The 27,008-nt window shown below is 42.9% G+C and overlaps 1 protein-coding gene across 1 annotated transcript in view; it reads right to left on the bottom strand.

Moving 5' to 3' along the window:
• Positions 1 to 27,008, bottom strand: part of FBRSL1 (fibrosin like 1) — a 411,006-nt gene that overhangs the window by 279,154 nt on the left and 104,844 nt on the right. Inside the window, exon 3 of the mRNA XM_019470782.1 lies at positions 22,437 to 22,472. Within this exon, the coding sequence (XP_019326327.1) occupies positions 22,437 to 22,472 (36 nt within the window). The remainder of the gene's footprint in view (positions 1 to 22,436; positions 22,473 to 27,008) is intronic.

Raw genomic sequence — 27,008 nt, 5'->3', positions numbered from 1 at the left:
GCTTCGGGGAGACCTTATTGCAGCCTGTCAGTACTTAAAGGGGGCTTATAAAAAAGATGGCAGCAGACTTTTTAGCAGGGCCTGTTGTGACAGGACAAGGGGGAATGGCTTTAAACTAAAGGGGGGTAGATTTAGACTAGATATAAGGAAGAAATTTTTTACGCTGAGGGTGGTGAAGCACTAGCACAGGTTGCCCAGAGAGGTGGGGGATGCCCCATCCCCGGAAACATTCAAGGTCAGGCTGGACGGGGCTCTGAGCAACCTGATCTAGTTGAAGATGTCCCCACCCATGGCAGAGGGGTTGGACTAGATGACCTTTAGAGGTCCCTTCCAACCCAAACTATTCTATGATTCTATTAAAGAAGAAATTTTGTGTCTTCCCAGTGAAGGAAGATATCCAGTATCGGCTGTTTCTTAACACACAAATTATATGCAACCTGGGTCTTCTCCTCCTTGAGGCCCAATGTCTTCTTTCACTTGTTTTGCATAACTCTGTTTAGAGGGTTTTGCCATGGAAATGAAGATGGAGAAGTTAATTAGCCCATCTTAGGGATTTGCACGAGCATGTGGGAAGCTCTAGGTCAGCACATCTGTCTGCAAACACGGTGGTCAATTAGCATGAAGAACATTTATCAACAAGTTACATTTTCCACGAACAACCTTTCAGCAAAATACTAGCCATGCTGTATAGCAAGGATCAGATGTGTTAGTTAAGATTCTGGAGGCCCCTCTGCCCAAGTATCACGCAGCTTGCAGCAAAGTACCGACTCCACTCATCTTCCCATTCAAATTGAAACTGTCTTTTGTCTGATATATGCACACAGCGGTGCGATGGAAGAGTAACCCATCCTGTCTGCCATGGAATAATAATGGCTATGTCAATGTGCCTGTCGATCTCCTACCTGAGGATCTCTCTCACACTCCCCATCCTCCTTGCAACTGCAGCTACGTTGAAAGTTCAACCCTGACAAGGCAGTATTGGAGGTGGAGGGAAGCTCTACTGATGTTATTAAAAGAAGGGAGGGGAGAGAATGGAGGAGCTAATTGTATGCACTGCAACTCTTCCTAAAAGTAAGAAACTGAGTTATCACAGTGTTTCTTATAGGGCTTTATGCATTCAAACTTCTCTAAATGAGGGACTACACCATGCATTGCGCATCGCCGTATAGATGACTGTATACCATTACCTAAAATTGAACTGAGTCTGTTCAACCTACCCTGCACTCCAATTTGTCACAGAAACAGTTTCCCTGGCCCATTCACATAATGAATGTGGATATGAAGTTAATGCCAAGGAAGATAAGCACCCTCAGGGTTATTTAAGCCTACCCTTCTCTGTCATTCCCTGTGTTATTTCTTAGACAGCATTATATAGGAATTAAAAAACCCCCAAAAAACAGAAGGGGAAACAGGGTAGTGGCACATCATCCAGATCCAATGCCAGCATTTACAGTGACCTTGCTGGCTGAAAAATATTTTATTGTTACCTATTTCAAAATCCATCAGGATCAATCTTAAAATTTGTTTTGTTTTCAGAGAAGATACTGAAGGACATATTGCACAGGTATGTTTTGTCAGGCTAATGTCTCCTGTTTTTACAGAAAACTTTTCAAATTCTTCATACTCATCCAGTGAAGTATGAAATAAATATCAGGTTCCACCAAGCAACAAGTCGTATTTCAGAAGCTCAGCACTTTGTTAGGGCACTCTGGATGAAGTCCTGTCCAACTGAAAGGAAAGGCTCAGCTCCATTAATACCAGTCAGGTGAGAATTTAACTCTTTTTAATTGTCCTTTTCAGCTTAAACACAGCCGTAAGAGCAATAAGAGGGTAAAGTAAATCAGCTTCTATGTTATGACTCCAGCAGGCTCAGAGAGGAAGCACTGTTCAGCCAACCTTTCCAGCTGTTGTTGAAGTCCATGATCATATCCAACCAAGAAATGTTGCCTACGCTGCAAAATTTTGCAAGATTCTTCATCAACTAAATAGCAGCAGTGCACATGTGCTGGATCAAGCCTGTACTTGGAAGATACCAGCAGGATCGAGGTGCCTTGAAATGCAAGGCTTATAAGCTGAGAGGTTAAAAGCAGCATTAGAGAATTAGGTGTCCAATTCCCACTGAGAACTAGTGGTAATTAGTATCTACAATAATACAAAGGCCCATGCAATTAGTATGCAAAGATGCTTGTGCAGAAGGCAGGCTGACTGAGATTTAATTTTTAGGGTTTCCACAGAGATTTTGTTTGCGACCTAACACTTGGTTTTACCTTCAGTATTCCACTATATCCTACCTACCCTACTCTTACAGCACAAGCCAGCAAGATTGCAAAACAGGGCTTATCTACAGAGAGCGTTTCCCTGCTATCGAGTCTGTGATGTCCCTCAATTTAAATTGCAATGGTTTCTTCTTTGAAGGATTGCTAAGTGGCAAGAACAAAACCTATGACTATCAGGCTCTAAGCATCACAATTTCTTATGGCTTCACAGCAGAACATTAAGACAGGATGAAGAATTAGCTGTGTCGAGGAGAAAATTTGCTACTGTCAAATTTGTTTAGTTATTCAGAGTTACAAATATGATTTGCTGCTACCAAAAAATCAACTAGGCTGTATTAAAAGTGTAATTTGATACCCGGCTATAAATCTCTTTAATAAAGGTGTGGTGGAAATGATGTTATCCATATATAAAGATTAATCTCTATTTAAATATATATAAATTCAGGAAGCTGAATGATGCTGAAGCCGAGAGAGGCTTCTTCTAAAGTGCAAAGTTGCTTTGTTGCTCTTGGTAAATGCTAATTCTTTTTGCTGCCCGTTTGGTTGTACTTTACATTTAACCACACAGTTTTATTTATTATTCTCACTCTGAACTTTCAGGGCATCCCTTTCATCAGTTAAATTCCCCCTTTTGAAACAAACATCTATTTGAACAAAAACAGTCTTTAAAAAAAAAAAAAAAGAATCAAAGCATTTTTAGTGAAATGAAGTTTTCTGGACTGAATTACCCAGCCTACACCATAGCATGCTCAGCCACTGGAAATTATTTAGAAACAACCGAAGGATAGGGCCAAAGGCCCGAGGCCTTTATCTGGGCCAGATGATTGATGTGCTGTGGGCCCCGCTGTGGTTAACAGTGATTTTTATCTGTTGCTAGCAGCAACAGTCAGGGGCGCAGCGTGAGGCCAGCAGCCGGCCGCGGCGCTGCAGCAGGCCCGCACACAGGGACAGACAAATAGTCTTTTCAGCCGGACAGGTCTCGTGGGGGGCTTTGACATAAAGGGCCCTTTGGAAAGGCTGGAATTGTCAGCCCTTTGATGGCCGCATGCTGGGCCATTAGCTTCTGTTACTAATTTGCGGTGCATGTGAGAGGGCAGATCCACGGGAACACCTGCGAGCGGCTCGGGTGCATTGTGGGATGGGTTTTGTACGGAGAGCCGAGGAATAAAGGACGAGGCATAACCCTTCCATCTAAAGGGCAGATGACACAGGCTATTATCGTTTCCAGCCATCAAAAGGATGGCTCTGGAGTAACATCAAGCCGTCTAACTCAAACCTGGAAAAGCAAAGAAACTGGGGAAATTCAGAGTTAATAAGGGGCCATCTGTAACACAATGTGCCAGGCTTCTGCAGGAACTTTTTGGGGAGAGGTAACCTTACACATTGGGATACCCAAGAGGAACAGGCGGGATTTAAGGATAAACCATCACGTCTGCTTGTACCGATTCCGAAATTCCCTGTCTCCTCGAGCCCCTGTGTGCAAAATATAAAAATATAACGGGGGAAAATAATATTGAAGATGTTCACAGCAGATGCTAGCCCTGGACAGAAGTGGAAGAAATGCCATTTTAACTGTTGGGGCAACTTCTTAAATCTACGGATCCCTGCACTCTGAACAGCATTACATTTTTCCACCAGCAGATCCCATAGACCATTAAAGCCTTCACACAACTGGGCCTGTCAACGCACCCTGAAGGTCTCCCCGCCCCACTCATGAGTTAACCAAGGCACAGCATGCCCGAGATCGCAGAGCAAGATTATAGGAGTGCTGGGAATACAACACAGACCTTCTGTCTCCTCCTCCTGGCTTTGAACACAAAACCATGCTTCCTCTGTTGGTTAACATTCAGGATGCTGAAATTATAAGCATTCAAGGCCGCAACTTTAAAGATTAATATAAAAGCAACTTTTGTATTACATTTGTGCAAACAACCAGAAAAGTACATATTGTAAAATAATCTGCAAGTCGTGCTACTGTGGACCACTTCAGTGACTAACGAACACGTTAACTTTTAGGCTGAGTTTCACTGGAAAGCAATTTTTCCAACCAAATTATAAAGTCTACTTGAGTAACGGGACCATTCAGAATTCTCACGGCACCATAGTGTCACAAAAACACCACTCCAGCAGAATTAAATAGGTGTCAGAGACCACCACAATATCCAAACGAATCTGACCCCAACTCCAGTCAGAAGGCAGAAAGCCCACTGGGATAGACGCACTGAGTCTGCACCAATTCTGAAGGTACACTTTTATCAAACAAAATTTCTGTAAAGCTTGGTTTGCACAGTCAGTATTCATGCTACAGCAGTGCTCAGAGGCAGGAGCCAGAAACAGGGCCCCACCGCATCAAGCTACTGGTTTTCATCCCTGGGACACCAGTCCTCCAGCTTTGTTGAGTACTTCTTAAATGAGCTGTAAAAAGGTAGCTAAGAAAAAACAAGCCTGTGGTCAAGATGGCCTTAAGTTCAAAATATTGGGCTCTGCAACTATGGTGGCATTTCTCTTAGGGTGTTTGCAAATTGGAAGAGGTTGAAAAGCACTAGCGAGACTCTGACTGAGGTATGAGAGAAACCTACCATTATAAAGGAGGTTTGGGTAAAAGGGCAACAGACTTTGACTAAATTGAAACCCGAAAAATATTAAAAGCACAGTACTACAAGTCTGAAATCAGAAAATGCCAACAGCAAGGCTCCATGAAGTTCCAAATCTGGCTCCCCGCAATGCAACTTTAATTACACATCCTTCCTACCTGTGCTTCCAGCTTTACAGCGATTGAACACATTTAAATGTCTGAAAACCCCAATTCATGAGATCTTGATCAAACCATTGTACACTTATTTTCAATTACATGTTTGCCTTAGGTTTCACAACCACTGATAAGAATTCATTTCTTTTAAAGCAAATTCTGACAAAATCAATCAACTTGAGAAGGTACCAGTGAGTGAAAAACACCACGCTCAGTAAAGCCACAAGTCACAGCCATGCTGTGGTCCTGCTTAGCTGGCAAAAAACCACTCTCTCTATATATTGGGCTTTCTTGGGATTCCTGCAATTTCCTACTGCTGTCATTGACAGAGATGAAAAAAATCCTGCTGTTCTCCCACCCATTGTCTAAGGCCAGCGAGGTAAAGAGTTACCTGAACAGAATACGCACAAGAATGTTTGCCCAAGGCGAAGACAGATCAGAGATAAGGTTTTGATCAGATCAGGTGTAAAACATCCCTGACGTGAAGCAGAAACTAGTCCTATTGAGGATCTCTCATTCACACTCCGTTCCTCAAGTAAAACAAAGCAACAAACTCGAAAGCCCCCTTCCTTGCCCCCAAAAAACTCTAGATAAAACCAGTAGGTGCCAAATGTGCTGTTCAGACACTGAACCATTTGCACACCTCGGAGATTATGATCTGTCCCGCTGGCCCCGCACCCAAGAGCTGGCAGGCAGCCCCTGCAGCAGCTTTGTTTCTGCACATTTCAACATTACTCAATCCCTTCACGCAATCATCTTCTACTCACTTTCCCCGGCTGTCCAGTATAGCAATGAAGAAAATTAATGTGAAACTGCAAACTGCCCTTCTAATTTTTCTTTCTCTTTTGAGAACCTGCCCTCCTCTTTGATCTTCCCAACGAGCCTGTTTTGATTGCTGACCCAGCCACCTGAACAGAAACTTTTAAAGAGTGAGTCGCTGATGCACAGTGTGTCATAACACTTTGGGCCAACAAGATGGGTAGCGTGCGGACACTTTAGTTAAAAACATGCCAAACCCCTTCTTCCTAAACACCAGATTAATCTAAAGTTCATTTGCATTGCTGTTCATGCATGTTTGAACACGTACACTTCATTTAACCCACATGCCCTAAAACAACTTCCACTATTTTTCTCATTCAGTGCTACAGTAGTACTGGAAGCTTTTGAGGAACTGATTTCCTTTATATTTGCAAGACTATTCAAATTTTAGCATTCAGTTCCAAAAGGCAACTATCACATCAATCCTGCCAACCCAACAGCTCAGTGGCCATCATTCAACTGAGGAACTCAACAGAAACACTTTCCAAAATCCCTGGGTTGGTTTGCTCTTCCCCCAAGATGCTTTAAAACCTACCGAGTTTAGGGATGAAGTAGGGTCTGACAGGCTATGCAGCCCACAATACTTGTGCTCTCTGTGCCCACCACAGCGAAGCCCATCAGCGATGCAGAGACTAATTGTCAGCTTATGCTAACATCCTTCAGATAAAACGATTAACTTTACATCGATCATCGGCCATTATACAAATAAAGTCACTGAAATAAAACACTGCTGCAGAATCAATTTCTTTTGGTTTTGATAATGAATGCCTTGGCTTTTATTTCCCACATAAACGCCTATTTTTTTTCCATATATGTATCAAGAGCCCATCATACCGCAGCAACATAAGAAGTTTGTGTGTTCATCTTGTTTAGTGTCTACTAAGGATTTCTATATGACGCCCCTCATCCTGCACACCTAGCCCAGCTCCCCAGGCCTTCTGCCCTTCTGCTTAGGTCCTCAGTCTCTGTTCCAGTGTCTGATGAAGGAAATAACACAGAGAATTTAAGAAGAAACATTGAGAAGAAACACTGAGAAGGAAGGACAGAAGGAAGGGGATGGAAGGTCTGACAGGCTATGCAGCCCACAATACTTGTGCTCTCTGTGCCCACCACAGCGAAGCCCATCAGCGATGCAGAGACTAATTGTCAGCTTATGCTAACATCCTTCAGATAAAACGATTAACTTTACATCGATCATCGGCCATTATACAAATAAAGTCACTGAAATAAAACACTGCTGCAGAATCAATTTCTTTTGGTTTTGATAATGAATGCCTTGGCTTTTATTTCCCACATAAACGCCTATTTTTTTTCCATATATGTATCAAGAGCCCATCATACCGCAGCAACATAAGAAGTTTGTGTGTTCATCTTGTTTAGTGTCTACTAAGGATTTCTATATGACGCCCCTCATCCTGCACACCTAGCCCAGCTCCCCAGGCCTTCTGCCCTTCTGCTTAGGTCCTCAGTCTCTGTTCCAGTGTCTGATGAAGGAAATAACACAGAGAATTTAAGAAGAAACATTGAGAAGAAACACTGAGAAGGAAGGACAGAAGGAAGGACGGATGGAAGGAAGAAGGACAGACGGAAGGAAGGACAGACGGAAGGAAGGCAGGCAGGCCTTTCTTCTAGGGAACTGTAGTAATTTTCTTGAAATAGTAACCAATTTTTACCGTACCTTCTCACATGGCACCAGATACAGTGTTTGTGGAATCAGCCCCTTTAATTTCCTTCCTTCCAATACTCTAAATAGGATACATAAATAGGATGCATATAATGAAGCTGATTCTGGCATGCCTGAAAAAGTTCTGCTTGTTAAGAAAAATATTTGAAGAATCACGTACTGTGAGAAATATCATTGTTTGTTTGTTCTGAAATGCAAATATGCAAATAAGGACACAATATGTTTTAAAAAATAATAAAAGTCTTAAATAGCTGCCCAAAAATAACGCAGCCAAGCTTGAGAAGATGATGTAGATATGAAAATCATAATTATCTAGCAGGACGACTAATCCAAAGAGATTGGTTGGAAATAGAAAAAGAAAGAAAACAAGGAAAGTGATAAACACATGAGATTGCAGCATTTGGTTTCAAAGTGGGCCAGGTGGCTTCCTTGGCACTTTGGCAGCAGAGAATATTTCAGAGTCTCAGCACATTCTGAAGGCAGAGAAGCTGCCTGCCCCAGCCACAGCCTGCTGGGTCGTCGCAGGTTCGGAGATCACGCTCGCCATCCAGTAAAAGCAGCTGTACTTTCCCCAGTAATGGCTAGATTTAGATGCAATTGCAGAGATCTTCATATGACCATGCTTCTTTGCAAATCTGAGCAATAACTAATGCTACTGCAGGCTGCAGGTTAATCTTAAATTAGGTATCTGATACTCCAGTTCTTCTAGTCATCACACAACTTGGGGGTGGGTGAGACTCTTCCGAGCCAGGACATGCCTCTGGTCAGACTGAGCAGTGGCTAGCACTTTGAGAGTGTCACCAGGACACCAGAGACCAGGGCACAAGGGAGATGCCATCAGGCATTTGGTTCTGCAGCTTCACAGTGGCATGCTCTGCTGTCACTGGAGCTGATGACTCCTAGCCCTGTCTAATGCCAGTGCTACATTGCTTTGCCCTTTGAGTTTCAGCTTACGCTCCACACAATCACATCCCTTGGAGCATACTCTGGGTTGCAGGCTTTCCTAGACCAGCAGACAATTTTGGATACGGTCAGTCCCTGTTGCTTCCACGTGATACAAACAGCAAAAGTCACTGACCTGATATTATCCAAGACAAAGGGCTGGGAGGAAGAAGGGGAAAGAGAGGGAAAGAAAAATTATTTATCTAAAATTATTCAGTTGTGGGTAGTGAAATATTTTCTTCTAGTGCCTTCAGGTGCTCTCCATCCCATCTCCATCCAAACAGGCACGTTATGCCGCAGGAATGATCTTCACAAGGTCTAACATTCTAGGAAGGGCAGCAGTTTAGCCACCTCCTCAGTGTTCTGCACGACAATTAGTAGGAGCTTCATTGCTATACATCAAAGATGTGGTCTTGCCTTGGATAAGATTTCATAGGAACTCTTAAAAGGGATGTGTTAAATACATTTCTCAGGAAAAACAGCGTAACAACAACAAAACCTGCAAAAAAATAAAACACAAGAAACCAACCACACATGCACACACACAAGCTGCCAGACATTTAATTACAAAATATATGCCTATGACAGACATCAACAAGCCTACAGGAAGATTCCTGCTTCAGTATTCAATGCAGCCTCAATAAATATTTCAAGGTTTCAAATGGATGCTTTGCAATAGCACAGTTTCCATTTGCACAAGTGCCAGAAGGAAGAATTCAACACAGGCTTAAAGCAAAACCAAAGTACTTTCCTGTAAAACTTTAATTGGGAAACTGACACTATATAATCTGTACATCATTGCCTCCGAGCTGTTGTTAAAAAATTAAAGCTGTATCAAAAGAACTGCTTTGTTAAATTAACACGTTATGCATACCAGACATAATCTGCACCAGGAAAGGAAATGGCTTTGAGTCAAAAATGCACTGATTGTTATGGTTGTCATTGACAGAGGCTGAGCCAAGCAATGTAAGCAGACAAAAGCATCTTACATGCCTCCTGTACAGACACATGCTCTTACAAACACGTAGGCTTTATTTCAAAACCTGAACAAAACCAACAGACAAGCAGGATTTCATTACGGTGATCGTTACAGCTACAAATCACACATCAGATATAGCGTGAATTCAGTATGAAGTTTTGACGACGTGCAGGTACAGGGCGAGGCTGTGCTGCCGGAGCCCTGCTGCTGAGCCCACCTTTGCTTTTATGCCAAGGCTGGCAGCGAGGAAGGGGCTAGAGCCCCCAGTGCTAGCACGATGGCCCCGATGGGTGCGAGGGCTCTGGACTGGCCATGGGAGCCTCTCCCCCATGGGTGTAAGACATCCCAGCCCCTTGCTGCAGCTGGAGGCACTGCCTTCCCCACGCTTGCTTGGCAGCGTCCGCAGGACGTCAGCCACTGCCAGGACGGGCACCTGCAGCATGGGGAGCTGGGCTGCAAGCTGCGGCCAGGGGACAGAAGCTGAGGGGCCTGGTTTGAGGAGAGGGATGGTCAGACAGGGACACGGGACAAGCAGCACAGAGGTCCTTGTACTCTAGGCACAAGACACAAAAATTAGGTGGACCTTCTGTTCAGAACTACCTTACCTATTTTAGTAAATACTCAGTAAAACACTCTCCATCTGTACACCTCAACGTACAAAGGAGACGAGTACCACTACCCCATTTTAAGGCTGGAGAAACTCAGGCACCGAGGCTCAGAGCAACCTGCCCAAGGCCTCTTTGAAAGTACTAATTTAACACCTCATTTGCTCAAGGTCTCTCTCTGAAGCTTGGCCGTTCTAATCCGGAGGTTTGCTCAGCAAATATATGACAGAAACAAACCAAGTGCCCTAAGTGGTCCCAAGGATATGACCACCTTCTCTGTTTTAACCTTTGCAAGCTCATGTCACAGCCACAATCGTTTTGGCTTCAGATTAGTCCAGGCTCATCAAACAGGCTATGCTTTGAAAAGTGACTCATCACTTTGCATGCCCAAACTCCTGACAATGTGACAGCCTCAAAGAAGCCGAGTTTTCTAAAAATACGGAGCATGCTCCCTCGGAAAAGACCGGTTCCTCTCATATGTTTCAAGTTGTTCATCTCCAAATTTGAAGTGCCAAAGTAATTTTGGAAGATCTGAACTATGTTTCCTCAATAAGATTTTACAGCTTTGCACGTGACGGCCTGTTAGCTTCATTCCGTGCACCGAGAGTCTAAGGCACTGCTGTGGTGTGCAGTGGTGAAGGCGAGTTAACAGTTTTGAGGCTTTTAAGATAAGCAAAATTTCCCTTGACGTTGTAAACTCTTCAGGTGGTTAGAGACAACAGTTTCTGCTTTTTTTGATGTCTTCTCAGAAAAGAGCTTACATGATTTTATCAGTCTCTGGGGTGACCATCAGATAACCAAGCTATTCCTGTCTGAACCACTCAATGCATCTCCACCTTCCTGTCACTGGCAATCCACAAGACAACCAGGGGATTCGAGCTAACCACACGGCTCACAACTTAACTGATTAAGTAGGTGGGAACTGAAGCCAGCTCAGCTCAAAGTGTCTTTCTCTGCTAACCAGAAGCTAGCCGCAAGCTGTAGAGGGGAATGACCACAGATAATACGCTGATACCGAAACCGTTTGGTGAAGTTGCAGCTTCCTGTTTGAGTGCTCTCACAATCTCTTAGAAATGAATCTTCAGCAGGAAACTGGCTGCAGTTAAATAAGCTGTCTAGGTCGTCATGTGGCGTGTATTACTGACTCTTGTTTTCAAGGGACCATTTATTACTCTCTCCCGCCCTCTTCCCCGGCTCTCTAGAAATGAACAAAATTAGGGCTCTTCAGAGAACAGCAAGTCCTTAGAGGAAGGGAAAGATGCTTAGAAGAAATCTGTGACCACCCTCCACCCATTACAACTCGATGCCTGCCAGTTACACAGCGCTTAGTGGCCTCGGGCATCGTCACTGTGATATCCTAATCTTCATGTTTCAAGCTCTTTTTCTCTTAAACCAGTGTGCTACTTGGCCTAGATGCTATTAAGCAGCTTTGGAAGAGCAACATGAATACAGTGGGGAATATGTGTTCTGTGAACTGGAAGAGGAGGTTTGATCTAACTTTGATCACAAGCCTTACAATCATGCTTGTGTCAACACCTGCTTGTATTTTGCTACAAAGAATGCTTACAGAGAAAAAGCCTTTTAAACAAGTGATTTTGAGAACAAGTTTTGAATCTTTGGTTCATTACAGTATCCCATTAAGTTCAGCTTCTCAGCTGTTCATGCTGCTGCTGCCCAGAGCCTGAAGCTCCTAGTCCTCACCTAGTGAAGTCAGTAAGAAATTTCTCCCACTGACACCATTTGGTGTCCTTAACTAGGTGGCAGAAAGAAGGGCACGTGGCTTTGGTCACACAATGGGACGTCACTTTTGGAGTTCTAATAGTTGTCACAATGATTTGATGATATATGAAAATCAGTTCACCAAGAATAATTTTGAAGAAAAATAATATTAAACCATAGTCTGCAACTGAAGGTAGGGTGAAACCCCCCAGACAACAGTTATGTTTTTACTTGCTCAGCTCTAGCTATTTGTAGAGTGTATGTGATACCAGGCAAAATAAAGCCCTTAACCACTGCAGTTGACAGCAGAATTTCATCAATCTGTTAAAACAGGTATATGTTTTACCCACCTCAATGTAACGATTTTTTCCTTTGGTAATTACCAACTGGTCTGAGTATGACGCTGCATGAGTTAAAAGTACACACTATGCAGTCTATACCATCCTTCATCTAGAGCACTCTAATTGCTACAATATGTCCAAAAATTGTCCTGCTTTGATTAGCTGATTTCAAGGGTAGCATGAACCATTCCAACATCTAGTATGACCACGTCCAGAAAACCTGAGAACCATACCTGACAGCTTCTGAATCAAACCCAAAACTTCTTTTTGCTTACAGATAGCAAGTACCAGTATAAAAAATTGAACGGAGGTTTGCAAACACCTAGCATCTACACAGTTCTAACATGTTTCTCAAAGACTGCCAATGTCATGAGGCTTTCTGGAGAACATATGTGGTGAATTAATCAGACAAGAAAATTCCTCAGGATACTACAGACCTAGGCCGCAAGTGTTCGGTCACACAAAAGTCTTATCCATCATATAGCACAGAGATGAAATGCAGGCAGTAAATTATGAATCAGGCTACATTCCTGTAGAAACCACTGCAGACGTGTCCACAATGATGTAACCGTATGCCAATTTTCCATCATTCTGGTTGCAAAACTCTGAATATTCACAACCAGTAGCACAGTAAAAAGAAAGAATCTATAAATAAAGCAGTTAATTCCGTTAAAATCTAGATGTGACACCATTTGAGTGTGTAACTGAGCAGCACCATGTAAGGACCACTAGCGCTTGCTGGGTTTTTTATTATTTTTTTGAGACACATACCAATGCCATAATCAAAAGCAATTTTGAGCTCAAAACTGACCTCAAGGTTACAAGACTTTATGGCAGACTGTTCCCTTTCACTGGAAGTACATTGTACAGCCAAGACGTTAGCACACACACACCGGATGGACCACAGGGCTAATTAAAAAGCAGCTTTGGTGGTTGTATCTGTTCCAAGAGCAGGTTAGTAAACCAAACTTTAAAAAAAGTAATGAAACCGAAGGTGCCACAGAAGCAGACAACTCCCACAAAAACAAAGCAGAGCTCAGAGTGATGAACAGTTGTTTTACTCAACCTCAATGCCTTTGAGTTCCTGACCTGCGATGAGCTGAAAAATGAGAGAACAGCTACAATCACTTGAAAACTAAGTTGAAACACTGGGTATTCTGAACCGGAAATTAAAAATTTCTCCATGAAATTAGTTTCATTGAACAACGGGTTTTAAAACAAGACTTATAATGACCAACTTCTGGGTATGGCAATACCTGAATTTCAGAATTACACCACTGCCTCCCTAAAGCCATTTAATTAAACAAGGAAAAAGCAGAGTGTCCTTGGCCTTACCAGTTGCCAAATGCTATTGCAAAGGTCTCCCACCCCTGCGTGATTCATATCTCATGCACAAGTTATGCACAACGGATTCATTTACATTTCTGCCCTTGCCCTGCATTCCCTGGCTTTCTAGAATTGCAGTCAGTCCTTTTGCATCACGTAAGGAGGAGTATCTTAGAGTTTCATTTATTTATTTGCTATAAAAAGGAGAAAGGACACCTTTTTAAAACATTACCAGCAACTCATGGTGACTGGGGCTGGAGTCGACCACAAGGAACTGTGACACTGAAACGCTAAGGTGGCAGGAAGTGAAAACACTGACCATGAAAACATTTCACATGACCAGGGTTTCCATCTGAATGCTCCTTTTCCAGCAAAGCAAGCGCTGCAGATGAGAAACCCAGTCTCTTCAGCATGATTTTACTCTTGCAGCAGGAGCTTAACCATTCCTAGAAAGGCAGCCCAGGAACCCTGGGCTCCTCCCTGAACCACCTTCTTACAGAAGTAAGCATGGTGCTGCTTCTCTGTTCTCTCACCCCTCAGGAATGGAGGAGTGCTGCCTTTTCACTGCAGGCGCAACTACGTGCCCCAGTGTATTTACAGTTTAGCAACCAGCTACATTGCAGCCAGGCTGAAACATGAAGCGAGAACGAGAGAAACCTCAGCCTACAGCAGATTTCCCCCCCATTTGCAGTTTTCACAGCAGAGCCACCACACCTTCAGCATGTTACCAAATCTTTCTTTGGTGTGAGATCTGACTTAGGATTGCATCTGTTGTTTTGTTAAACTAAAGTTGCATCTTTGTCTTCTGTTAGGACAGGGAAGAAATTGAAGATCTTCCTCTAGCCTTTAATAACATATCCCAGTTAAAAAAAAAAAAAAAAAAGGAGACAAGGAAAAAATGCAAGTGATGAAACTGAGTAAAGACCAGCAACCTACAGGAACCCTAAACCTAGTTTTATCACCAACCCAAATAACTTACCCTCTCTAGACTAGTTTATTTCATTGCAGTTTAACACAGGGAAAACCATTTTGGGACTGACTGCTTACCAGTTGTAAGTACAACAGAGCATTCCACTGAGCTGCACAATTAAGTATTTTAAATCTTATAATGCTTTAAAATGATGGATGGTGTTCTCTAATGCCAATAGCACCCACAAAGTTGATGCACTCGATTCCTTTTCCTTGTTCTCTCTTGTTCACCTACTATTAAGGCCAACAAAACACATTGTTCGTCTTTTACTCTGCAACAGCATTTTGAGTTAGCGGCGCTGTTATTTCCTCTGCTGCTCACCTTACACTCCGTGGTTTTGGGTACAGGTTTCTGCAAGGGCATATTGAGATATGAGATAAAACAAGAGGGTGTGAACCCCCATTCCCCGCCCCGCGAATTTCCTCTGAGGAACCTACCGCAGCACCCAGCACAATAAACACTAGCATGCTCTGGCAGCCCTCAGAAATGGGCTATTCTAACCCCTTCTCTAGGTATAAAGCCCTAGCACCGTCAATTCTCACTGCACAAGACTATTAGAGAATTAAAGAAAAATCAAAAGCAAGTCCACCAAGAGGCCCCACACTTAACCCCTGTTCACTGTGCTCATCAGGTAAGTAGCCCTGATTCTAATCAACTGTCTGTTTTGATCATCTTTTTGTTGGTTTTGTTAAAGGGAAAGGAAAGAAAGTTAAAACAAGGCAATGGATTGTAAGGAAAAAGAGCCACGAGAGCAAATAACAATGTGAAAACAGCTGAGACAGGCAAGCAAATACCTTGCCCTATTACACAAAGAAAGCTACAGCATATATATGACACAACTGCCTCAGGACAGTCTTAATCAAAAAGGCCCAGAAATAAAGACCAGATATTCTCAAAATCCTTTGCCTTTCCTCTTCAGCAGGATGTAATCCTTTCCAGGCTGGTGAATTCAAGATGGATTTAGGACAACTCTTCATTTTAGCGTGCAAGGCCAGTGACAGCGAGGTTATCCTACCCCAAAAGCCAAGGAGCACTGGGAATTTCGGGGGATGCGTCTGTATAACAATAGCGTCTTTCTAGTCAGATTAGAGATCTGTTCCCCCCCACTGCCCTGAGCTGAGGGCAATGGCAGGAGAGATTAAAAACGTGGGCAAAAATCACACAGAAGTCATATGCCCCGTCCCTCGAGGGGCTCGCAAGGGCTTGCGGTGTCAGCTGGCTGCACTTCCCTTGCAGCTGCAGGGTTTATGGAAATCAGCATCATCCCATCCCGCTCCGGCCGCAGGGACAAAGGGGCACCGCTGCTGGTACGGCTGTGTCGGGAGCCTCCTAAGCAGCCCCTCTGCCAAGGCCACCGGTTCAGGCAGACTGATATTCAGCCAGAGAGGACCCTTTGTGCTTACTTATGGCTGCGGAGATGAGTGAAAATTTATGGGACTTTTCATCCTAATTAAAAGCAGAGGTCATCTAAGAAGAAACAGACTTTCAGAAGAGGGAACTTCTAAAGGAAAATGTGTTGTAAGGAAGTTCATGGACTTCAGTATTTGTAAAGTTGAAGTATGTAGTTTATTTATGTTTGTACTTCTGCTTACGCTTTTCATGGGACATTTCAAAAACCCTTAAGAGCTCCCACGAATCTGGAATAATATATGCACTAATTACTCAGCAGCATTTGAGCTCATGGGTTATGGGACAGCCTCCGGAGTCAAGGGGCCAGCTCCTCAGCTGGCTTACAGCAACCTGGCTCCATCCCACATGGCACTCAGAGCAAACAAACTATTTATTCAGTGAACTCAGCTTGTCCAGGTGAATTCAAACATGGGGATAGTTCTTGTAAAGTGAGGCTATTTAGGAACCCATGAGAAGAAAACCAGCAGAAGTTAAATGCTTCGGATTGACATCCACCATTATATTCCTGGCTCTCTAAAATTCCTGCTATCTTAGAAGGAGAACTCCTTTCAAAATTCTTTTTGTTTCTATTACATATTATTATTTTTCTATTTTTTAAAATCCTTTGTGCTGTCATTGCTCTTACCAGCCACATCACTTTATTATAGTCCCTTTTTCTTTTCTCTCTCTAACTGAGTATCTGTCTTCAAAGACAACAGAGTATTGCTCCACCTAAAGGGGACCTATCCGCCATTCTTTTTCTTGTCCAGAAGCAAAAGACAATTATAGTCCCTCTTTTATACTTGGCATCACGGCAAAATGAGATTGATACTTATTTTGGAATTATTACTCCCCTATTCATAAGTCTTGTCCAGAAAGTCTTGCTCGTGTTGCCAGCCCACAGGCACACTACTGTAGGAAATACATATTAAATTCACTTTTATCATTTAACTTTGGCTCCAGCTCAAGGAGTTTTAGATTCATAACAAGAGCCCTGTTTCCAATATTGATTTTTGGCAAGGAAAAATGCTAATTTATCAGAGGTCCTAAAACACAATGAATTTTCCAGCCCAGCTAAGAAATGTTACCTACCTACAGAGGAGAGATTTTTCATTAGTGTATGACAGATCGACAGGTGGAGAAACCCCATTAGTTACAATTCAAGTTTGCCTCTGGGCACCGAGCATGCTTCCACACCCATGAGCTGAAGCACACTCAAGAATTCCCAACCAGAAGTATTATATGCTTCATAGCAATAATTTTGTTGATCTTTATGTAGAAATCCATCCTTCTCAGGACACCAGTTTCTCCATAGCAATCTCAAAGATGGCAAGGTATATAATCATCACCCGGGGTCTTGGACTATGTTCCATGTAGGAAGTGGTACTGACTTAAGCTCTGTACAGAAAAGATGCTGTTGAAGGTGCTTTTCCAAGTCTGACAATTTGGTCCCCAGCCTAAGAGCACAAGAGCATCCTTGAAGCACAGAGTGGATCAGGGGAATGCTACTGGCGTGATCTTCAGCAAGCTTCTGTAACCATTACAGTGAAACAGTGAACCTGCCTGTGCACGCACCAAGAATTTCTGGCATGGGAACAGCCTCCTTAGTGGGGACCATCTGTTTCAGGGTTTCACAGAACTGCATTGAGCTGGCACAAAACTAAAACAGGCCATGAAAAGAGCTTTACAGGGTATACGAGGGTATATAAACCTGCGAAGAGTGAAGAGTTTCTAGGCTTATGATCGCCTAGCACTTCACAGTCATTCGTATCTGTCCTCCTTCCCACTGAGCTCGTTGTGCTGGACACTACCTCCATGCTGTAAATCAGGTGAAGTACAGCTCAGTACTTGCTGTCCCGGCAAGCGTGCTCACGGGTGTGAGCTAAAAAGATCTGTGTGGGGTAAGGTGGTCATGGGCAGCTGTGTTGGGCGACAGCCCACTGTACAGCAACATCAAGGGCAGAGCACAGGAGGGGAGTCCTGGAAGGCTGTAAAGATCACTAGCAACTGGAAAGCCAGTTCCAAAAATCAACAATGTAATTTGAGAGAAACAGTCAGGAAGGAACAGACTGGGATACAGGCAGACGGTGCAGCAGGGCTCAGGGTGCTCAAAGCCTACCCAGTGCTTGCCTGTAGCACCTCAGGTTCCAGCTTCATCTGGGTAACGAGATAATCATTCTCACCATGTCACCAAGCAGAAGGAAAGAAGGTTGCAGATAGCACTGAGTTGACTCTGGATGACCCAAGTGTCTCTGCAAGCCTTATGGTGTTTTGCACATTTCTTTCTATCCACGAGCTGCAGTCTAAGTTATCTGAGACACTGGTTTCCGGCGCTCAACAAGGAAGATGTAAAATCAACAGAATTTGATGAGCTGCCAGGGATTTGACTAGGCTGCAAAGACTTTGATATTTTACAGAGGCTCAGAATAAAAATCAGCTGCTGCTGTTGCCAAGTGTACGTTACTGTTTTTATTAAAAAAAAAAAATCTTCCAAGAACAAATAAAACCAAACAAAGACGTCTCATCCTCCTGGACTTTTGTTCCAAGGTACACTCAGACAGGTTGGTTCACTGGCTACCCATTTGCCATATGCTTTCAAGTTTATTCTTTTATTCGCTCCCACATTTTAGCCCCTTCCATTTCAGAAGAGGAACAGCTGCACAGATGCTCTATAAATAAACTACATAATGTATTGGAAGAGGTTTTCTGTTTATTTTTTTAAGCTACCACATATTCCCAGTTCCATTCTTTTCCGTGCTCTCTACAAAACTGAGTCAAATTCAACTGCAGCTTGGGTTTGTCTATACGATGTGCTCAACCTTAAAAGCAATTGCAACTTTTTAGCCATTAATAACAAACTGTATGTACTGATTTTGTGTTCATTGTAACTACTTTCTAACTATGTTAGGTCCTAAATTGACTTAACTATCAGAAATAAATTTGAAAAATGGTCCACAGAGTGGATATATATCAGTGATATATAGAAAGCTCAGCATACAGCTAACTTCCAATTCTCTGCATATTTTTTAACAAATCAGTGCATTTTCAGGTAGACAGGCCTCTCATCCTGTTACCAAAAAGAAAATCCGTTTTGTCTGCTCAGAGGACAGACAGACCTTTCTGACTAAAATCACTAATCTCATTTGTGTGTGCAGGAAGTGTGACAAATGGCTGGAGTAGTTTATCACACGTATGTAACCATCAAGTCATAAAGGGAGTAAGATATTAACCTCCATAAACAAACTAGCATTCCATTTCTCAGCACAGCGGAAGTATACATTTAATAAGATAAGGATATGAAACACATGCTACTGATGAGATAAGGAGCTTGCAGAAACAGTACAGACACAGATATGTCTCATGTTATCCAAATAAAAGTAAATGCCATTCAAAACTTTATTTTGGGAAGTAGATTTATAAGAAATTTTGTCCATGATATCTACAGATAGACTGTGAAACTATGTGCCAAGTCACTGTTAATGCTATTTTTGAGGCTATAATTTAAATCTAGGTGCAGCTGAAGTTAACCAGAGGTTATGTGGTAACTTCAATGACACCAGAATTTCATGGAGTTATTTCAAGCACGGTCCTTATTTAGGCACTTAACGTTCCATGGGAAGCCTGAAGTCAATGAAGTTGTTGGACTGTTCAACACTCAGGAGTTATTCTTTAGACACTTGCATTTAGTTTTCTTCTTAACTCTAGCTCCAGAGTCTGTACCTTATATATGAGCCGTTTGCTGAGGTTTTCAACATTAGCCTGCTCTGACTACACAGACAGGCCTTGCTTGCCTTCTCTCTGCTGCCCAGCTCGATGAGCTGAACCTTGGATTGAGATTTTTCATCCAAGATTACTACTACAGGTTTTAAGTCCTCTTTTTGCAAATGCACATTTCCTTAAAACGTGCATTTTCTACAAATGTTTCTGAAAGCAAACATCTCTGCAAGGACGGCTAAAGCAAGTGAATGGTAAAGTGTGCAGATTCGAAACGAGCTAATTAAAAATGAACATGCACAAAATAGTTTGTGGTATTTAAACAGCTGCTTATGAAACCCAGTACAAGAACTTCACCGAGTAGTGATATATATCATCATTCCACAAGTGAGAGTCTTCCACAACACAAGCCGTGCACAGATATCAGGAGGGGCACTCAATACAAGAATGGTGTCTCCACCGTGCCTCCTGCTAGCACTATTTTTTATCATGCATTCACCACGTCTGGCAACAACCTATTTGATGTAAACAGGGGCAGAGCCAAAATACTGACTTAGTGTTTCATACACAGCTGCTTTCATGAGAAAATGAAAACTGTTACAAGATATTATGGACAACCCCTGGTTTGGGGCCAGTTGTCTTGAACCCGTGGTTTGAACATCTCTCTGCCACCTGGGAGAATCAGCTTCCAATGCAGGTTTGGGCCAGCGAGGTCTGGCAGTGCTGGAAGTGATAGTCTCTGCCTTATGCTAAATCAATTTAGAGCAGCATCAGAGTCTTAAGGGAAACGGTCAGCCTCAACAGCTGGTACACGGTGAGGCAGAAGGCAGTTTAATAGGGAAAATGACAACCCATAAGGAAAAGCAACCCCAGCTCACACTACTCATGATCTCAAACTACTGCCTTGGCACGCAGAAAGCTCTTACCTCCCTTGAGAAGTTATGGGCTGGCTAAATAAAAGAACCTTGTCCCCACACACACACAGAGAAGGAGCTAGAAATTTTCTCAAAATCATTTCTCTGAGAGACAAAAGTAAATTTCTTAACAGCCAGCAATGGAGGAAAACAGTCCTATGATTTATTGGCCTTGAGACTCTAAAAAGAATTCTTTGGCCTTTTTCCATTAAGATTTTGCAACCTATGTTATAGCCAGTGGGAAATTGTTTAATTCCCAAACCATGCCCTCAGTCATAAAATCTGTGAAGATGATTCATTATTATTTATGTGGTGCCACGGGCATGCATGGCATTTTACAGACAAATAGAAGATACAGTATCTGCCTTCAGCAGCTTAGGTGAATCCAACTGTTCATGTGTATGGGAAGCAGCGCTCAACTGGTCCTAGAGCAAACATTCCTCATCACTCAATGAAATAAGTAACGATACTCACCTGGGATGCTGGAAAGATTTAGACAGGAGGATACTAAGGAGACATGTGTCATTACTGTCTAAAAATTTGTGACATTATGTCATTAAAACCGTAAGACTTTTCAAGTCATACGTTATTTTGTAATGGCTTTATGATTAAAATGTACTTAGTCTTGTGTTATGAATTTCTGATAATATGTATGATAGCACGCAACAGTGTTGCTGTGAAATCAGACCATAAATTCTGCACTGCCTAGAAAGTTTTTCTCTGTGCACACAGCACTGGGTAGGAGCTCACAGGCTCCATCATACAACTCTAAACATACAACATAAATTATTGAAAGAAAATAATTCATGTGATTATTGCAAAAAAAACGTGTACCAGCTCTCCACATCAACTTCCTGAAGTATACAAAATCCACCCTTGCTCTGGTCTATCAAAAGTGAGCAGTTATAGCTGTAGGTAAGAAACAGAGTTTGGGACCATTCACCTAGAAGGCAAAACTTTATCATGGCAGAGGTCATGAAAACAGCAATTATTGTCAATAAGCGTAGGCAGGAACTGTTAGCTGGACTGAGACATTCTCGTTCAGATTTGCATACAAGATTAGCATGTGCCTTCATCTACAGCCTTTGCACTAGCAATGAGAGTATACATGAGTTATTGGCTGAACAACCAGGGTATCACAACAGATATCTACACACCATACATTTGTTATGAGAGTCAGATATAATGCAATTCCAGGAATTTTCATGTTGACATTGCTAAGCCACTTACACCTTCTCCTATTTCCTTGTTAATATATACAATAAGGTCTATGTGCTTGCCTTTTTGGACAGCTGAGCAGCAAAGGTACCCAAAATAAACAAATAATTATACCACCTCTACATGAAGAAATGTCATTATTGCACATACAGATAAGGTACATGTGAACAGAAATGGTCAATTAAACATCACTGTTACAGTGCATACACATGCAGACGTGTCCTGGCCCTCTAACACCAGCCCTAAAACACTGGTACCTATGGCACTCCTGCAAAGAAAACACCAGCAACACCCTCCTCTGAAAACAAGGGAGATTGTTTTATAACTCAGAGCTTGTAAATAAGAGAGTATTGACTTTTTTTGTTCACACTGGTGAGGGTCACAATTCTTCTCAAAATGGAGTAATTTTGTCTTTGATTCTTGTATTTAACGCACAAATGAAAACCTGTATGGGGGAGGGGGGAGAGGAGGGAAGCATCTCCCACCAGTGTTGAAAAGTCTCCCCACTCATGTCTTTTAATTCTCAGGAGGTGACCATCTAGCTGAATCCACTGTAAAACAGCAAAAAAACCCCTCCCTATAAGTATAAAATTAAATTGAAGAAGCCCCCAGACTCTTAATGCGCTCTCGCGTGTCAGGGCTGTCCCCTGCCAGGTGCATGACAGTCCTGTACTCTAACCCTATTTTTTATGTTCTGCGTTTCTTTCATGTCAGTGGATATGCAATAGGTAGTGTAAACCTCTGCAGTCAACATCAACAGAAGTGAAAGAATTAGCTGTAAAATGACTTACGGAGTAGCCTCTTCCTGAAAGCGATTGAGCAGAACTCTGTGGGAGGAAACAATATGCCACAGTAAGTAATGCAAGAGATTCTATGTAATGTAAGAAAAGAATCATTTTGCGATTCCCTCCCCCAGCCCAGTATTCCTTAGGGGAAAACTTCACAACCAGAGCGCCTCAAATGATCTTCTGACATTCTGAGTGCTGTCACAGGAGTAACAGCAAAAGAGCATTTCCAGGTGAGGGCTCCGGGGCTATTTCAGACAAGGGTTTCATAAGCTAGAGCAGGGCCTCGACGGCACCTCCCAACTAAGGTAAAAGCTCTCAGCATGGGATACGTCTTCATAGCAGCAGAGTACGCATTTTGAACGACCCCTCTTCCGCATGTAACAGCAGCTTCCAAGGAACAGCACGCATGTGTAAGGATGCTCTCCTGAATCAGGGCTGCACATTTTGGCTCATCATCTCCAACTTTCAATCATGTAACCATATATCCCACCTTCCATTCCCCTCTATGAATTCGTGAGCCTCCAGCCTTCGCTGCTGCAGTATTACCATATGACAACTCTATCTGAAACAACAATAGCAGCAAAGCACTAATTTATCATCTCTCAGAGCTTTAATAAGCATTCTGTCCCTTTTGAATAAGTTAAATTACATTGTTTACTTCTGTTCCTCATTTCAGCTCTTCCTGCTCCTTTCTCTACCACATCCTTACCTCTTTCACATGCTGCCAAATCATTTGGTTCTTTTCCTTTTCATTACACCATCTCCAGTCACTTGGATCCCTTTCCCCAACCCAAGACTGTCGAGCTGCTGTTTTTTGCTGGCAGTAGCTTTCTCGAAGCAGCTAAATGAATTCCACCTCTATCTCCAGCTGCTGTTATATGCCTTCTTTTCGGAAATTAAAAAGAAGCCGGGAACAGTGGTGGCATATGACACCACATGACCCAGCAAGTACTCTGCAGGCCAATTTCCAAGTGTGATTTATAATCATGATGCCCTCGCTACATGATTTTATTAAACAAGATTCAGGGAGTCTTAGCAGTCCCGTTTCCAAGACTGATGTTCTAGTGGGTACCAAAGCCTGAACAAAAATACTGAATTGTTGCAGGCTGATCTTGAGGATTGTTTGTCTTTTTGCAGCAGCCATCGTGTTACTAAATCACCACAACAGCACAACACCCCCAAAGAGACTGATGTAAACTGATTGCAGGCTACTGCAAATACTTGTAATTTTCCACCAGTAAGATAACAGTTCCTTTGTATTACCAGTTTGCAAACCTTTTGATCAGAAGATACCTAGATACATGCAGAAACCTTTCCAGACTCCTGCACTCCATGGAAGACTCAGTTGTCTTGTCGGTCTGCCCATGCACACTGCCACTGTCTTGCAACTGCCCTAGACACCAGAGAAGCAATTTGCCAGACAAGTGCCCATGGAGGAAAGTTTCCAAAGTGAAGAAGAGACAACAGCAAAGCCCTACAATTAAGTGAGCGTGCTGCTGGAGGAAGGAGGGCTCCCCACTAACCCTCTCACCAGCTGGCACAGGAACCAGGGTGCCAGACGGAAGGAAGGCTGTAGCACAGCTTTTCCCAGGTCTTACACACAGGTCTGCAGCCAATGTATGACTGGGTGCCAGTCCCCATCCCTGGCATGCAACGCCTGCACCTCTGTCCTGCTATAGCTCAGGAGACCCCTGTTCTGCAGGAAAAGGACAGCTTTTACAGGGAAGTCTGAGATAGCAATAACAAACCATGAACAGTGTTTAACTCTCCTCCTTTTGCATATTGCACATTGATTTGGCCTCTGCCTTCAAACACTACAAAAAAGTAGAGTTATTTATAAACCTCTTTAATGTAAACTGCCCAGAAATAAAGCTACAGACTGGTGAAATGAAGGGCAGTAGCATTTATCTCTGTTTTTGAGAAACTAAGACAAACCTATCCCTCCCTCTAAATACTTTTAAAAAAAACCCCAAACAACTCATGGAATTCAGCCTTGTATAAAAAAAGGTTAATAACAATATCCTGCTATCTACATAAATATGTTGAGCAGCTGAACACAATTATCTGTTCTGACACTTTGGATAGCTTGATCAGGCAGCTCACCTGAAGTACACACAGAAATAAGGTAAACTACCTGCCTGGAGAGGCAAGAGGAGGAAAGGAAAAAGGGTGACAGTTCTCAGTCTCCCCTCCCCACCCCCAGTCAACTCAGTTTTAACAAAGATTGACAAGGTGTAATAAATTGGAAATAATAACCAAAAACAGAAACAAGAGGTTTCATTAGAAGCTTCTCTCTAGGGAAACAGCCTCTCAGAGCATTTTCACTTTAACAGTTATTTTCAATCTTTGAGTCTTGTGCATGCCCAAAATATTTTCCCGGGATAGAGGAGACCCTTGGACAACAAACTCAAACGCGCTAACAACAGACCTGCTTTTCTTAGATAACTTTCAGACATCCCAAGCTGTCCAAGAACCCCAGGAATCTGCAGACCACTGATTTAAAACCACTGAGTAGAAAACAATAAAAACAGTTGCTGAATGAAGTGTTACATCAGAAATAATTAAAACTGAACGGCATGTTACTGTGGCATTTTTCACATCTAAGAACTTCTCACTCCCTTACAAGTTTTAACATTAAATTTCCTGGAAATCGGGGGGGGGGGGGGGGGGGGTCTTTTTCCACCCCCTTTTTGGGGGAGGGTTTCTTTTTCCACCCCTCAGAATTTTTATTGCATGTATAAAGTTAGTAACCGGTGAATGCTTTGGATTCAACTTGTAAAATCCTTCCCAACAACTAGGTTTATGCACAGCCACCGCCCACACTCTCCAGAGCTGTTTGCATGTATTTTTCTGCACATCTAACAAACTGCTATTGCTTTCTTGGTTAGCTCGGAACACTGCGGGCTCTTTAGGAGGATCCATACCAACTGCCACACGTAGAAACTTTGAAAGCCCCAGCTAGTATCAGCTACGAGTGCCAGAGCAGAACAGTTTGCGTGCAACTGTGATGGATGTTCCTAAAGAAAAAAATCTTTGGGGGTTGATATAAACATAGCTCAATCCATATGTCTCTATATCAAGATCAAATAATGAGAAAAGTAATCAATCATGGCTGCAAATATAAGAAATCTTAGTGGAAGTTTAACTTGGCATCTACCCAAAGTTGAAGAAACCTCCTTTGACTATGAATGAGTGCTTGTCTGGCAAGAGCAGTTACTGGGGCAAATCTTCAGCTGGAATGACTTACAGAGGCTCTTACCTACAGGATAGGAGCACTTACATGGAGGGCTGTCATAAAATTCTTAGTCTCAAAATAGTCTATTTGCTATTTTGGTCAATTTTCTCCCTGTCTGAAGGTACCTCAAGCAGCAGGGTACGATGTTCACCATGGTACACAGCTAGCCACATTCATACCAGTGCTGCACCGACCAGCACAGCACCTGCCTGTAGTTTTGGTTCACCCGAGACCAAAACCCAAACCAGCTCTTACTGCTTCAACCCAGCCACCCAAGCAGGCTCAGTTCTGGCCTTCAAACACTGTCTGAAGAAAGCATCGCAGGCAGGAAAGATGCATCCAAACACGCAATTCAAAGACAAAGGATCGTGACACCCCCGGCCAACCCTCTGCAACCAGGCACAGGAACAGCTGCCACGTCATGCCTTTCCAAAAGCCTTCACATCTGCAAAACCCAACACTGCAGAAGAATTGGGAGATGGGGAGAGCGATGTGCCCACACAACCCAAGTGCTGCCTGCTCAGAGCAGGCAGGGGCCAGCAGGCATGGTCTGCCAGCCCTCTGGCAAAGCCACTGCAGCGGACGCATCCGTGCCGAGCGCGCTGACACTGCTCCCGTTGGCTGCAGCTGCCACGTGAAGCAATCCTGAGCAGACCCTCAGGGAGGGCAGAGGCCCTCTCTGCCTGGCTTGAGCACCGGCTTTTGTGCCTCTCATGCCTCTTTCAGCACTGTCTGGAATACCCTGGGTTTCTAAGGGAGACTGTTACTAGTTAGGGGCAAAATGAGTGTGGTCTCTGCATTTAATGATGCATAAGTGGAACTGCAGTGCTAGATGGCATTTGTGCATAAAGATAAATGGCTTATAATATTTTGCAGATGATGTGCTCTTTTACAACTAAAGATTTTTGGTTCCTTTTAAGCCCAAGGTTAAAAACAAAACCAGACAGCACAGACAAGACATTTCAGTTATGTCACAGAGTGAATTATTTCTACCCTGGGATAACTCTTGTGTTAATTACACTGGATATAAAAAAAAATACACTTTTCTGGCAGCAAAGACAAAATCTTACTGTCGAAAGACTCTACTATCCCCCCACCAATATGTCCTTGAGAGTTTAAGTTACACTGTGTTGTGGTTTAACCCGGCAGGCAGCTAAATACCACACAGCCGTTCGCTCACTCCCCACCCCAGTGGGATGGCGGAGAGAATTGGGGAAAAAAAAGTAAAATTCGTGGGTTGAGATAAAGACAGTTTAATAGGACAGAAAAGGAAGGGAAAATAATAATAATGATGATAAAAGAATATACAAAGCACGTGATGCACAATGCAATTGCTCACC

Source organism: Aptenodytes forsteri, unplaced genomic scaffold (genome assembly GCF_000699145.1).
Source record: "Aptenodytes forsteri isolate BGI_AS27 unplaced genomic scaffold, ASM69914v1 Scaffold79, whole genome shotgun sequence".
NCBI lineage: Eukaryota > Metazoa > Chordata > Aves > Sphenisciformes > Spheniscidae > Aptenodytes > Aptenodytes forsteri.
This window is presented reverse-complemented; position numbering and strand designations above follow the sequence as displayed.